Below are 16,012 nucleotides of genomic sequence, written 5' to 3'. Positions count from 1 at the left end.
ACGTGTTGCTGCGATGAGGGACATTAAAACAGTTGAGATTTTAAAAAGGTCTTTCATTTGAAAATGATATGCAAGCTTTGTTATATACATAGTTCTGAGTATGTATATTTTTGATTCATCATAGACAGCTAGGCGTCTTTGCTATCTGAAGAACGTGGGGACAAGGGTTTTGAGTGGATGCTGATGTAATTGTGCCACTGAATCCAAGATTCGACCTAGTTATGATCACTGATTTGGTTTCACGAACCCATTTTATTACCTTAATCCAAGCGGAAACCGCCTACACTTTACATCACTTTCGGTTGTCCGTCCACATAAAGCCATGCCGCCCAGGTAGGAAGCCCTAAACAAACCTCGGCTCAAGCATATCCGGAGCCTCGTTTGAGTTCCCTCTGGGGTGATTTCGGCCTTGACTGAGGTCATTCTCGAGGAACCAAAACCTTTGGTGAAACCACTCCATCCTCATATAATCTCCCCAAGTTCAAATCACATGCACTGGCATTTCAAATTTCTTTACTGGAAGTGTATGTGGTTGGTGTTGTGATTTATGGATCGACAATGGGATTCCAACGACCAAGTTTGTCATAAAATCTGATATAATTTTGTATATTCGGGCATACTGTACCGCACTATTACAAACTCGGTGTGTGTCCCTTTCTCAGACAAACTGGCCTTCAGCAACCCATGTCGTAAGAGGCAACTAACGACACCGGGTGGTCAGGCTCTCTTACATGGTTGGCACATGTCATCGTATTCCAGTTGCGTAGATAGATGCTCATGCTGTTGATCACTGGGTTGGTTTGGATTATTTTTGAAGTAACTGGAATATTGCTGAGTGAGGCGTTAAACAACCAACCAGTCAGTCAAGCAACCAACATCCTGAACCATATTGGACATGCAAACCCAGCAAGAATCTGCACATGTATTCGGCATTCTTTACAAACTGACAAAAATATTGCTACACTAGGACCACAACTGTGGACATTATTAGTGAAAGTCCTAATTAAACACATTCCTAAAAATTGACGCTGTTTTGCTTTCCTTTGTACGTCAGTTACATTTAGCCTTAAAGAAGCATGACCGTAAGCTGAAAGCATTCGAATCTTGAATTATTTGGGCCCAGAATGAAATCATACAACGGTGATCTTAAAAGATGTCGATTTGAACCAAAACTCATTTAACTGTAATGCCGTTACTATGGAACAAGTGTAAGCTAACTTCTGGGCTGTTGGTTCAGTGAGTGAGTGAGTGAGTGAGTGAGTGAGGTTTTATGACCTGTCAGTAATATCACTATGGCACCTAAAACAAGCGTCACAGACCCGGGTTTTCGACATTATTGACGAATGTCTACCCCAGGTTGTCACATAGTCTGTCGAACAAACCCTGAAGCAGATATATCCAAGAGAGCCTATGAAAATGTAGCAAGACTAGATTCCCTTAACTTCTGAAAATGAAGAAAGTCTCAGCTCTCCTTTTCATTATATTACTTGTTTTACCTATGAAGTTTCTTCAGTTAAATTCACTGAGACTAGTTGTTAGTCTAGCTCTCGCAGGACATCCGGGTGTTTCATCGATTTATATAAAACCCGCCCATGCTGTTTTGATGATGTCACGCTTCATAAACTGCTCCTCTTTTTCGGAATGGGAATAAATGTTGTTATAAGTCACAGATAACATGCCAGTATCCTATAATATGACTTATAGAGACAGTGGTTCATTTAGTTTTGCATAAGATATCCAGTTTTGGAAAATGGAAGTAGAGTTTGAAAGAAAGGATCACAGTTGGGACTTCATACCAGATTAGAATACAGCTATTGTTATACAGGCCGCTAATTTGTAACAAACTGAACGCTTACTGACCTGCATTCAACTAAGCAAATTTTAAGCTTGTAAATTAATTCGAAGTACGTGCAGTACGAAACTGTTTCAGCTATCAAATGATAACAATAAACGCACAGACGGATAAGAACGGGGTAGATGATTCTATTGCATTACGATTTGAATAAATTTGTGAGCAACACATTTGAGTGGGATATATTTTTCATGTAATCGTTGCTGTATCTTGACACTTTGATGCTGTAGGTCAGATTATACCACATCTGATACAAATGACGACTCTCAACACCTACCGCAGTTCGTGCACCCACAGAAACAAATGACGACTCTCAACACCTACCGCAGTTCGTGCACCCGCAGAAACAAATGACGACTCTCAACACCTACCGTAGTTCGTGCACCCGCAGAAACAAATGACGACTCTCAACACCTACCGCAGTTCGTGCACCCGCAGAAACAAATGACGACTCTCAACACCTACCGTAGTTCGTGCACCCGCAGAAACAAATGACGACTCTCAACACCTACCGCAGTTCGTGCACCCGCAGAAACAAATGACGACTCTCAACACCTACCGCAGTTCGTGCACCCACAGAAACAAATGACGACTCTCAACACCTACCGCAGTTCGTGCACCCGCAGAAACAAATGACGACTCTCAACACCTACCGCAGTTCGTGCACCCACAGAAACAAATGACGACTCTCAACACCTACCGCAGTTCGTGCACCCGCAGAAACAAATGACGACTCTCAACACCTACCGTAGTTCGTGCACCCGCAGAAACAAATGACGACTCTCAACACCTACCGCAGTTCGTGCACCCGCAGAAACAAATGACGACTCTCAACACCTACCGCAGTTCGTGCACCCGCAGAAACAAATGACGACTCTCAACACCTACCGCAGTTCGTGCACCCGCAGAAACAAATGACGACTCTCAACACCTACCGTAGTTCGTGCACCCACAGAAACAAATGACGACCCTCAACACCTACCGTAGTTCGTGCACCCACAGAAACAAATGACGACTCTCAACACCTACCGTAGTTCGTGCACCCACAGAAACAAATGACGACTCTCAACACCTACCGTAGTTCGTACACCCACAGAAGCAAATGCACGACTACTCCACGTTGTAACCAACAGATTTTTCTGTTTTCATAATTATTATTTCTCTCTATCTAACTGCAGCATAACTCTATTTTCAAAAGTATTGCATAAATGATATAGCACACTCAGATTTTGTTTTTAATGAAAATGCATTTTTCCTTTAAGTTTAGTAAAATTATGACACATTTCCTTCCTAGATTTGAAAGTTAAGCTATATAAATAGATAATGAGATAATTCTCCCGTGGGAAGTCGTGAGACGGGAGATTTACTGTCGTTTTGACACTTTGAACCCGACAACTGAGGCCAGGGGAATCTGTAGGAGGTATAAAACAGAGCATGAGTGAGTGTACGTTTACCCCGCTTTTAGATATATTTCAGCAACATCACAGCAGGGTACACCAGAAATGGACTTCACACATTGTACCCATGTGGGGAATCGAACCCGGGTTCTTGGCATGACGAGCGAACACCTGAATCACTAGGCTATCCCAACATCCCGAAATAGCAGGAGAGGCACCTTGCGTACACAAACACCGAAGTAACTTTAACACCAAATGTACGGCTTCTTTTATGTTGATTTGACTTGACATACTACGGGTGACATCCTCGTGGTTAACGGGTTCGCTCGTCAGGCCGAAGACTCGAGTTCAATTCCTCACATGGATACAATGTGTGATGCCAATTTCCGGGCTATTGTGATATTGCTCAAAGCGTCGTAAAGCCATACTCACTTCCTCGCTGAGATTTAATGAAAGTGTACTTATAAACATCAAACCATAGCCAGTCTCTGTTTACAATTGGAACAGATTAAGTTATGTGTAAACATGGTGGAAATATGTAAACTGATCGCTGAAAGGTATTGATGAAACGCGACAGGGGTTAGCCCCTTTCCAATCCCTCAGCGCGAGCAGAGTCATCATCAGAAAAGAACATCGCTTTTATCACTTCAAGAACTTCAACTCCAAATCGTCTTTAGAAATGCCATATTTTGGGAAACCATACCTAGTTTGGGTACTTATGCATTTTGCAATTTGTATATTTCTGTTCTAAAGGATTCACTCGAAGGGCGTCTCATAATTTCGGGAAGCTCTTCCAATCACGACATTTATCTGATTCAGTCTAAACAAGAATCAAATTTTCAATGCAAAACGCTTCAAGCACACCGTTGTTTTCCGCTATCTACGTCTTTATGCAAGAATGTGATATCGAATATTCATGATAATAATCAAGGAAAAGTGTCGAAATGTCCTTTCATATGCTAATGAGGACTAAGTTTGAACCCTCGTGAGACTGTTACTATCTCTTCATTGCATTCTTGAGTTTAGCTTCCTCCAAGGTCACAAGGTCAAGGGTAACTCTGTATGACTAAATTGGCTTGTCAATGAAACACGCTGTGCATGATCCCACCTGCCAATATATGGCAGCAAGAGATATTTGAAATAGCGGAATTCTATAAAGACTGACTTGGGAGACGAATAGTTATTTTGTGCCTGTTTGAGTTTGACTGACAGCTTTGTAAAACATGGACGCCACCTTGAATGGATGGCTTCTGACAAGCTGTGAGAGGCTATGAAATGGATCGGGTATAATTTGTACAATGTCACGTCTATTCATTATTCATCAGTACAGTGAGTAAAGTTATTGTACTACTACTACTACTACTACTACTACTACTACTACTACTACTACTACTACTACTACTACTACTACTACTATTGATTTTCAGCAACCCATGTTTGTAAGAGGCGACTAACCCCACATCTGATCAGGCTCGCTGACTTGGTTGACACATGTCATCGGTTCCCAGTTGCGTTTATTGATGCTTATGCTGTTGATCACTGGATTGTCTGGTCCAGATTTAATTATTCACAGGCCGTCATCATATGGTTGGAATATTGCTGAGTGCGGCGTAAACAATGCTCAGGCACTAGTAACACTGCAGCTTGGTACAAGAAAGTATTAACACAATGCAACTTAAATTGCAACAGCCTTACTGGCACTGCCTGCCAATGGGTTCTTGTTCAGGATATTCATATTGTTTTAAGGTGTAGTGTGTTTAATCACAACACGTATTGGCAGGTTGCTTTGGGTGTCCAGTATATTTGCAGTAACGCTGCTTCAAGGGAAGCGTCTATCCTTGTGACTGCCTAAATCTGTCAATAAACAAAAAGTAGTTTTTTGAGCGTGTGAGTTTAAATTCACAGCGCCTTGAGTCATATTCCAGCATTAGCATGGACTTCAGACGTTGTACCCATGTGCATAATCGTTGTCTTCAACCACTGTACTACTCCATCGCCCGTCTTTACTGAAGGAGAGTTCACTACTCCATCGCCCCTCTTTACTGAAGGAGAGTTAACTACTCCATCGCCCCTCTTTACTGAAGGAGAGTTCACTACTCCATCGCCCCTCTTTACTGAAGGAGAGTTCACTACTCCATCGCCCCTCTTTACTGAAGGAGAGTTCACTACTCCATCGCCCCTCTTTACTGAAGGAGAGTTCACTACCCCATGGCTCCTCTTTACTAAAGGAGAGTTCACTACCCCATCGCCCGTCTTTACTGAAGAAGAGTTCACTACTCCATCGCCCGTCTTTACTAAAGGAGAGTTCACTACTCCATCGCCCGTCTTTACTGAAGGAGAGTTCACTACTCCATCGCCCCTCTTTACTGAAGGAGAGTTCACTACTCCATCGCCCCTCTTTACTAAAGGAGACTTCACTGCCCAATCGCCCCTCTTTACTGAAGGAGACTTCACTACCCCATCGCCCGTCTTTACTGAAGGAGAGTTCACTACCCCATCGCCCGTCTTTACTGAAGGAGAGTTCACTACTCCATCGCCCGTCTTTACTGAAGGAGAGTTCACTACTCCATCGCCCCTCTTTACTGAAGGAGAGTTCACTACTCCATCGCCCGTCTTTACTGAAGGAGAGTTCACTACTCCATCGCCCGTCTTTACTGAAGGAGAGTTCACTACTCCATCGCCCGTCTTTACTGAAGGAGAGTTCACTACTCCATCGCCCCTCTTTACTGAAGGAGAGTTCACTACTCCATCGCCCCTCTTTACTGAAGGAGAGTTCACTACTCCATCGCCCCTCTTTACTAAAGGAGACTTCACTGCCCAATCGCCCCTCTTTACTAAAGGAGACTTCACTACCCCATCGCCCGTCTTTACTGAAGGAGAGTTCACTGCTCCATCGCCCGTCTTTACTGAAGGAGAGTTCACTACTCCATCGCCCGTCTTTACTGAAGGAGAGTTCACTACCCCATCGCCCGTCTCTACTGAAGGAGAGTTCACTACTCCATCGCCCCTCTGTTACTAAAGGAGAGTTCACTACCCAATCGCCCCTATTTACTGAAGGAGAGTTCACTACCCGATTGCCTGTCTTTACTAAAGGAAGGTTCACTACCCTATCGCCCCTCTGTTACTGAAGGAGAGTTCACTACCCCACCACCCCTCTGTCACTAGACGAGAGTTCACAACCCTATCGGCCCTCTTTACTAAAGGAGAGTTCACTACTCCATCACACATCATTATTAAAGGACAGTTCACTACCCCATCGCCCCTCTTTTACTAAAGGAGAGTTCACTGCCCCATCGTCCCTCTTTATGAAAGGAGAGTTCACTACTCCATCGCCCGTCTTTACTGAAGGAGAGTTCACTACCCCATCGCCCGTCTTTACTGAAGGAGAGTTCACTACTCCATCGCCCCTCTTTACTGAAGGAGGGTTCACTACTCCATCGCCCGTCTTTACTGAAGGAGAGTTCACTACTCCATCGCCCCTCTTTACTGAAGGAGAGTTCACTACCCCATCGCCCCTCTGTTACTAAAGGAGAGTTCACTACCCAATCGCCCGTCTTTACTAAAGGAGAGTTCACTACCCAATCGCCCCTATTTACTAAAGGAGAGTTCACTACCCGATCGTCTGTCTTTACTAAAGGAAGGTTCACTACCCCATCGCCCCTCTGTTAATGAAGGAGAGTTCACTGCCCCATCGTCCCCCTTTATGAAAGGAGAGTTCACTATCCAATCGCCCCTCTTTTCTTAAGGAGACTTCACTACCCAATCGCCCCTCTTTACTAAAGGAGACTTCACTGCCCAATCGCCCCTCTTTACTAAAGGAGACTTCACTGAGCTATCGCCCCTGTTTACTAAAGGAAAGTTCACTACCTGCACGCCCGTCTTTACTAAAGGCGAGTTCACTGCTCCATCGCCCGTCTTTACTAAAGGAAGGTTCGCTACCCGATCGCCCCTCTATACTAAAGGCGAGTTCATGTAAACGTGATAACCTTATTCCATCAATATATATCTAGAAAGTATACATTGGGTTCACATTTTCGCTCAACTTTGTATACAGTTGTATACTTTGTATACTATTTGAAAGTAAAATATCTCAGTTTGATCATCAAACCAGATTTGCATGCTTACCTCTGAAAGTATTTAATATTTTCACAGGTACAATATGTTTTACATATTCATGAATCTTAGGATTCTTGTGACATTTATACACATGCAAGCAAAAAGTAAACATTGTACAGACATACGACAACGGCGTAGACAATAACAGATAACTCTAATCTGCAAAACCCCACGTCGCCCGTCTCAGTCCGACATCACAGACCTCTTATGACACTTAACCATCCTTAAGTTTTTCCGTTCATTTTTTTGTGTGGCAAGTTGAGTTAGCTTACGTCATAGGAGTCCACTCCGTTGTTTGTTTAAACCATTGGGTACTTACCTGGTAAAGTACGCCTTAAGAGATAAAAATGAAATGAGTGGAGATTATATTACAGGTAAGTTTTAATTCCCTGTTGTAGACAAATCCTCTCAGTTGTTACTGGTTACGTGGTCAATGTCACTGTGACCTGTGTGGAGGTAATACATGTGTCACGTCCCGGGAGTCGTAAAAACAACATGCGTTGCTCATTACGTGAAAATTTTTATGCCCTTTCAAAATGCATTTATTTTAATTTTGGACGTGCAGTTTCAAAGGTCATCACAACGGAGATTTGTATTTAGTCTTATTGTAGAAAATAGCTGGCTTGTATTTGTACATTTGCTTATATTTATTCATGTATGCGTGCGGTGGTGTGTTCACACGTGCATTTTATCCCACGAGACAGCACATGCCCGCCTCGTGTTATTTGTGGTAAGACTGCATGCTGGAGGGTATGGATTCCACGTGTGTTAAGTCGACAAGGATTAAAAAGGTGTTTGTGTTAAGGAGCAAAAAAATATTCTGGGATTCTTATACCGTTTATTAGATTAATATGACAATGGCTTTTAATATCCATTAGATTTAAATGTTTATAAACTTTTACGTCACGAATTTTTGTTTGGCATCATTACCGATATCATGATTGTGGAGATTATTATAATTATTATTATGATCGTATAATAATACATATTTACGCAGGCACCAAGCAACACACACACGCTCGCTCGCCCGGACGCACACACGCGCATACATACATGCACACAAGTATACAGCCACAGAGACAGATACACAGGCGGGCGGGCAGGCAGGCAGGCAGGCAGGCAGGCAGGCAGGCAGGCAGGCACGCAGGCACACACATACATACATACATATGATACATACGCACGAAGCGTTAATCCTATGCCCACACATTCTAATCTCCTGGTTCTCTATAACACCACTCAAAACATAGGTTACACATACAATGGTGTAATTAATCCTAACCCTTTGAGGTAGACATAACCCTGATAATCTCTCGTGTCACAGAACACGTGTAAACATGTAACATATACTCCGCACAATTGTTGATGTGATCTCACCCATAGCAGGGGGTGACATATACTTCGCAATAATATCTATACACACAATAATACCGTTCCCAATGTAGCTTTGATTAATTGAAGCGTGTAATTCTAACACGAGTTTCTTTACAAATTGCACGAGAGCAGCTTATTTTTGTTTAAAGCTTCGTAATAATATTCTGTTCATATGAACGTACATCAGTCCATAAGAATGGCTATGGTCAGTAATCTTAATCTATATATTATTAAACCGATACTGGTAAGTTTGTTCATTTGGAAAGATTATAGTCAGATGGAGGTCTGCCAATATACAGTGGTTATTGTAACAGCATTTAGTTTAATTGTGTAACCAACCGGCGCAACATGCCAAAGAACACTATGAATCTATAGGTTGTTTCAAATAGGTGATATAAGTACTAGAGCCGTGATATGGTTAGCCTACACAAGCTATATTACAGCGATTATTTTGGTGAATGAGGGATAACACATTCGTCTTATTGTCGATATTACTGCAGATTATATACTCGTTAACAAATTCTGATTTATTGATTTGATAACACCATTTTTCTCTACCAGTCTAATCTTCTGTCGCGTGGTTTCGGGCGGTTGGGTACCCGGACTTGTCGCGTTGAATACTAGAAACAAATTTCCCATATGGACACTACGTGCTCCGAAACTGCTTACATATTGACAAACGCGGCACACAATCATACTCACTCAACCACATGCTTATTCATTTATATTGCCAGACACTCACGCAATTATTCACTTCACTGGTTTCAAACACTTGTAATGCCATAGACATCGTATCCCACTATCGTAAATCGATGTTCATGTTGTTGATCACCAGATTGTCTGGTCCAGACTCGGTTATTTACAGACCGTCGTCATGTAGCTACAAACCAATCAACCAATGTCATGCCATAGCACTTAATCACGTGTGTTCGATGTTTTTTTTAGCGACAACACAAAACCCTTTGAAATCATACTACTTCTTATGTGGGAAAAGCATTGATCTAGATATTACCATTTTCAAGGCTTCACCTCACATACATATTTATTCCGATTTCCATATGGTAGTTTAACCGCCTAACCACAGTACCTATATAATAATGGAACGACATATACCTTTACTCTCGGGTTTTAACTTTCACAAACAATTGCGGTTTAAAAAATCTAATACTTTGATTCCTCATTGCAACTTTGTCTACTTGTAATAACACGAACTCCTTCAAGTTCAAGAGCACTTGAACACAACAATGATAATGCAGATATTATCCTTCGTTGTAAAGGAAGGGTAAAGACGTGCACATATATTACGTTCACTGTACATTTCAATGGTGAATGGTGACATTGTTAATATACATTGTATGTGGTTTCAAAGGAGTGGTTTGCTGTTACCGGTTATACTAGAAATCTATCTGAAGACAGAGAAAGTCCGTGTTGACTATAAAGAAAGGGTGTGTGATCTACAGAAATAACGCGAGGAATTGCGTCATGCAACGAGGAGGGCAGTAACGCGCTTATTTGGTGGTCTAATCTGTGTGACAAATCGATCTATGTATGACTCACCGTGGTAAGAAGTGCTGCCAAATTGTTGAGTGACTTTTAATAAGGAACTTAACACTGTTTTGTGACTGTATTGAGTGTGTATGGTTTTACGCCGATTTCGGCAACAGTCCATCAGGATCATAAATAAGCCTGAAAACACTTTACATATTGTACCCATGCTTGGTCTCCAATGTGAGGAGCGGACGCGTCGGCCATATTGGGCTATCCCGCCCTGACACTGTCTTGCTGAGCTCAGATTAATTTCAAATGAGCTTGCGTTGGTTTTATCTCACACCAGTTTGTTTCGAAAATGTTGGAAGTTATCAATGCGGTTCGGTGTGATCTTTGAACCTTGAAACGCTTCCGTAGTGAGTGAGTGAGTATGGTTTTACGCCGCTTCTAGCAAGATTCTACCAGGAATTAGGCTTTACAAAATGTTCGTAATTAGCAATGTGGAGGAAACGTTAGCTCGTCAATCAGAAGGTTGGGTTCGATTCCCAATATGTACGAGATCTATTTCTGGTGTGGGTGATGGCTGGAATACACGTATATACTCACTCACTGAATACATGCATATTAGGTTGATATAAGTAAAAATCTTAGAACAACGTCCAGAAACCAAGCTCGGGAAATTTTGTCCGCTCTGAAAGTGAGTTTTACTGCAGTTTTACGCTGCACTCAGCAGTATCCCAGCTATATGGCGGCTGTCTGTAAATAATCGGGTCTGGACCAGACAATCCAGTGATCAACGGCATCTGCGCAATTGGGAACCGATGACGTAACAACCTCAGCAGCGGGCCTGACCACCCGACCCCGTTAGTCGCCTCTTACGACCTCCTCTTCAAGACGCCCTGGATGATAAACCTGATAAAAAAACGAGTTGCAGGACAATTGGGAGATTATTTACAAGCTGGGAAAGAGTTCCTTCCGTTATTTCGAATGGGGGAACGGGAGGAACTCTTGCCGCAGGCTGACGAAATGAATATTTTAACTAAGATTCATTGCAAAGCGTGTTGTTCGACCACACCTCTCGAACCGATTTCACCAACCTGTGACCAGTGTGCTGACCGGTTCTTAACCCTATTATTTCCCACGGGATTAACTTTACAAAAGTTACAAAGAAAAGAAAGATAAGAAAAAGGCAATTTAAGCCAAAATGAGACGGTGTCGTGCCGAGTCAGCACTATTTTAGCAATATCGCAGCGGGAGACACCAGGAAAGGGTTTTACATATTGCATCCTGGGGTGAATTGTCCGGGGTGTTTTACCTGACGAGCCAAAGCATGGACAATATGGCTTCAAAGTCGCCCGGTGGCTTCCTGTAATTGACCATTGATGGTCTTCAGTAACCCATGCTTGTCGTAAGTGGCGACTGCCGATATCGGGTGGTCAGGCCCGATGACTTGGTTGACACGTCATTGTATCCCAATTGTATAGATCGATGCTCATACTGTTGAGTAATGGATTGTCTGGTCCAGACTGAGTTATTTGCAGACAGACGTCATAGAGCTGGACTCTAGCTGCGTGCGACATAAAACCTATTTATGACGAGCTACAGCGTTGACAATATGGCTGCCACATCGTCCAATGGCTGCTCGTAATTGTTCTTTAGAACCATCTCTTCGAATAACCCTGACGTACAAAACTTACTCTGTAGATGCACGTGTATTCCTCTAAGGATGCACGTGAAATGCCTGTGGTTCGTGCCCCACGCAGTATATCTTCTCTTGCCACATTCCATAAGTGCACGTGTTGCCTCTCCAGAGCAGGAGGCACGATATCATCTACATGTGTACAGCGAGTTGTTTCACGTGGAAATGTCAACTAGGAAGTTAGTTAGATCATGACTTGATGCCTGTGAAAAATAAATATTGGGTGAGTGAGTATGTTTTAAACCGCTTTTAGCAGTATTAAAGCATTATAGCGGGACACCAGAAATGAGCTCTGTAGGTTCAACTGAACCATGGCCTTCGGCGTGTGGAGAGAACATTCTAATCACTAAGCCTCCTAAACACCCATGAAAAATAAATAAATGTATTTATCAATGCATTTGGAATGCATGTAGGTTCTAATTAACTGGTACGTATTTGTACAAATGCTGTATTTTGAAGGTTTTGACCCGGAATGTTTCCTGAAGGTCACGAAGGAGATGTGTCCAGGCTTGTGATCACATTGATCAAGTCATTAGTTTTTAGACCAAGGAAGCAATTGTTAAACAAACAAACCCTTTGGCAATGATGTAGATGGAAAAACTTAGTAGATGAGCCCACAGATGGTATTCTTATGTTGTCAGCTTGCTAACGGAGCTAACCATTTTGGTCACGTGGACAAGGCGTCCGACTTTGGACCAGAAATTGTTCGAATCCCGGCCCGATTAACTGACCAGATTATTAGGTCCCGTACAGTGGTACCCATCGTAGGCTGAGAACAATATTAATCATGATAATTTTGAGCAGAAAAAAAAATCTCAGTACCCTGCCACACATCTCAGTAATCGTCAATTGACGATGATGTCTGTGTAGCAGGATCTGAATCTTCCAACAACTCATATACCTTGGTAATGATGACAAAGTGTCCAACTTCGGATCAAAAGGTCCATGGGTCGAATCCCGGCAGGGTATCCCTGACTTTTATGGCCGCTGAACTGACAAGGTTACGGCAAGGAAAGATAACTCTTTTGTTAAATTCCGAACTAGCTCACATTTAGAATAAGAACCGGATCAAATGGTGAAAATCATAACTCCTCTTTCTTTTTCTCAAGATGTCAATGTACATGCATGTTTTGAATGCCCCGCACAACACTGATATTTTTTAACGTTTAAGGCCAATGAAAAGAAGAATGATTTTCCGAAGTAGCGTAAAATCTAGTGAATTTATCGAGGCAAATCCCCCCAAAACAGTTCACCGCAAAAACTTTGATTGCCCAAACCATTAGCACGCCAACATGGTATACGTATTCTAGACAGTGAAACCATGGCTACCAACAATTCAAAATACAACAGTTATATTACCAAATTCGGATTTATAAAAAAACAAACCCCCCCCCCCCCCCAAAAAAAACAAAAACAACTGTACAGTATTCTTTTCCTGACACCATTTCTTTCGTAGATGTGTCTATTTGACTATCCTTCAACACATAAACTTCCAGTCTGCGGATGACATTTCATTTTCGATGGAAACAACATATGATTGCAGGCATTCAAATTTGTTGTGGTTAATCAAATATCCGAAGTACCAAAATAACAAAATGATTTTCTGACAATGCGGATAATAATGTTGTGCTTTTGTCAAACTTATCAACTCTGACGGCCACAGATGACCACTCGGCATTAGTGAGTGAGTGAGTGCGAGTTTGGGTTTCACACATGCTGGGCTGTACCCATGTGGGGAATCGAACCCGGGTCGTCAGCATGAGGAGCGGACGTTTTAACAATCAAATTACCCCATCTCCCCTTATACCTGATATGTGTCGTCTGAAAGCAATGTTGTATCAATAGTACCCATACAAACTAGACTAGATATGAATTGATGAGGAATGTTGCGTCCCATGGATTCGAGGATGCTGTTGTCTGTTCGAATTCCAGATTCGCTCCAGTAATGAACGCTAAACGGCTCACAAAACAACAAAACCCCATAACAATAAAACTCACAAGCAACTCCAAACAAACACAAAAAGCAAGGCTCCTCTTACAACATTGTTAATGTGGACAAATTCTAACCAGGTTCAACGACGCCACACAACACTTATTATGAATGTTTACTATGGGATTCACTAGCTTACAATAGGCTTCGGTAAAGCTGTGTGATACCTTAACTGTACACACACATGCGTTATGCATTCGTGTTTGACGTAAGTACTGTTTTACAAACACTGAATGCATCCTGCCTCTGTGTATGTAATTGCATGGAACACAACGACGTGCTTAAAATCCATGGACCTAAATTGATACAAAACGTCGTGAACAATTCAGTAATATATATTTCATGAATATATCACGAACTGAACACTGTGTTTACACGTTACTCCAAAACACACACGGTGCCTAGCGTGTTAACATGCACATGGATAATGCAAGTCATTGCTTGAGTCATTATTGTAAATAAATATCTTACCCCTACAGTGTACCCTAGTGAGGAGAGGAGGAGAGGAGGAACAGAGAGTCATGAGCGCACGCACTAACCACAAGACTACCGGTACCCCCACCGTCCCCTGTCATGAGTGAGTGAATTTAGTTTTACACCGCACTAAACAATATTTCAGCATATGACGGCGGTCCGTAAATAATCGTATCTGGATCAGACAATCCAGTGATCAACACCATGAGCATCCGTCTACGCAACTGACACGTGACCCGATCCCGTCAGTCGTCTCCTACGACAAGAAGATCAATTCTAACCCGGACGTTCAAGGGCATCCCTTGTAGTGATAAAGGAGACACGAAACCCGACAAACAAAGAGACTTCCCACAAGGCTGTACATAAATATCTGTAGTCGGGATTGTACATTCCGGTTGACAATGATAATGAGACAGCACGGTTATCAAGATTATACATATGACTTGCCGCTACGAACGCGCATGCACATGCGAACGTACTCAAGTATTTATTACCCAACCGACGCTCTATCCTTACCTAAGTATATGTTTGTCAATCACATTCAAACATCCATTCTGTCAACTGGTCATGAGTTTTCTTGAGAGTCAATACTTACTGTTATGTGGTCGTTGTGATAGATTGTCGGTTTGCTATCAAACAGTGAAACAACCCAAGTAATTATTGGAACTAAGGTCTACTCAAAAGAAGCATGGCAGTTTAGTATACAAGAATTACGCTTGCAACGAGTGAGTGAGTGAGTGGATGAGTAGGTGCTTGAGTGAGTGAGTGAGAGTGTATGGGCGGGATGAGTGAGTGAGTTTAGTTCTTCGCATCTATTAGCAATTTTCCAGCAATCTCAAGGCGCCGGAAAACCAGAAATGGGGCTCACACATTGTACCCATGTGGGGAATTGAACCCGTCTACGGTGTGACGAACGAACGCTTTAACCTCTAGACTACTACACCGTATCCATGCATCCTTAACGACTTGTTTTCAGTCTCGTTTTAGTATTGTAATAAAACGTCAACAACACGCGTGTCGAAGTATGGACGCATACCAGTTTACAACCTGGTATACCTTTTGCAACTTGAGCATTGAGTGCCTGGATACGTTTGTTAGCTATAGGATTATGGTGTGTGTTAGGTCGAGTCTTCATTGCAGTGTGTGGGTGTGTCGGTGGGCGAGTGAGTGAGTGAGTGAGTGAGTGAGTGAGTGGGTGAGTGGGTGAGTGAGAGTGTGTGGGTGGGCGAGTTAGTGATCATTGGTTTACGGACCAGTTAGGTTCTACTGATAAGTTATTAACCAATATTTCAACTACAAAAATAAATAAAAAACCCACAAAATTAATAATTAAGCGCCGCTAAGAGGCCAAAAATAAAACTATCAATTGCCACGAAATTCTTATCTCAATCTAAATATACAGTTTGGTCTGAAGGTATGCATTTCACCGTGCAATACGTACCTCTTGGCAAAATCCCAGTGTAATATATGTAAGGAGATTAGCCATGTCATGTTAATGTCGACTGTGTCAAAAAGTCAGGGACACCAAGTAGTATCAGGAACGCGACAACAGGTAGACACCTGGTGCCTATCACGTGTCTACTCTGCTGATAATTACTGTACCGCCAAGATCAATCCAAGGT

At 42.4% G+C, this 16,012-nt stretch overlaps 1 protein-coding gene across 1 annotated transcript; it reads left to right on the top strand.

Moving 5' to 3' along the window:
- Window positions 1-5,203: 5,203 nt before the first annotated feature.
- LOC137298693 (melanoma-associated antigen E1-like) lies at window positions 5,204-6,268 on the top strand. The gene has a single exon (XM_067830974.1). The coding sequence runs from the start codon at window positions 5,204-5,206 to the stop codon at window positions 6,266-6,268; it is 1,065 nt and encodes a 354-aa protein (XP_067687075.1).
- The last annotated feature ends 9,744 nt before the right edge of the window (window positions 6,269-16,012 follow it).

The sequence above is a fragment of the Haliotis asinina genome, chromosome 10 (genome assembly GCF_037392515.1).
Source record: "Haliotis asinina isolate JCU_RB_2024 chromosome 10, JCU_Hal_asi_v2, whole genome shotgun sequence".
Taxonomy (NCBI): Eukaryota; Metazoa; Mollusca; class Gastropoda; order Lepetellida; family Haliotidae; genus Haliotis; species Haliotis asinina.
This window is presented reverse-complemented; position numbering and strand designations above follow the sequence as displayed.

Bases quoted from the DNA above. Each gene is read 5' to 3' on its own strand.
- LOC137298693 (XM_067830974.1), top strand. From the start codon at position 5,204: ATGTGCATAATCGTTGTCTTCAACCACTGTACTACTCCATCGCCCGTC.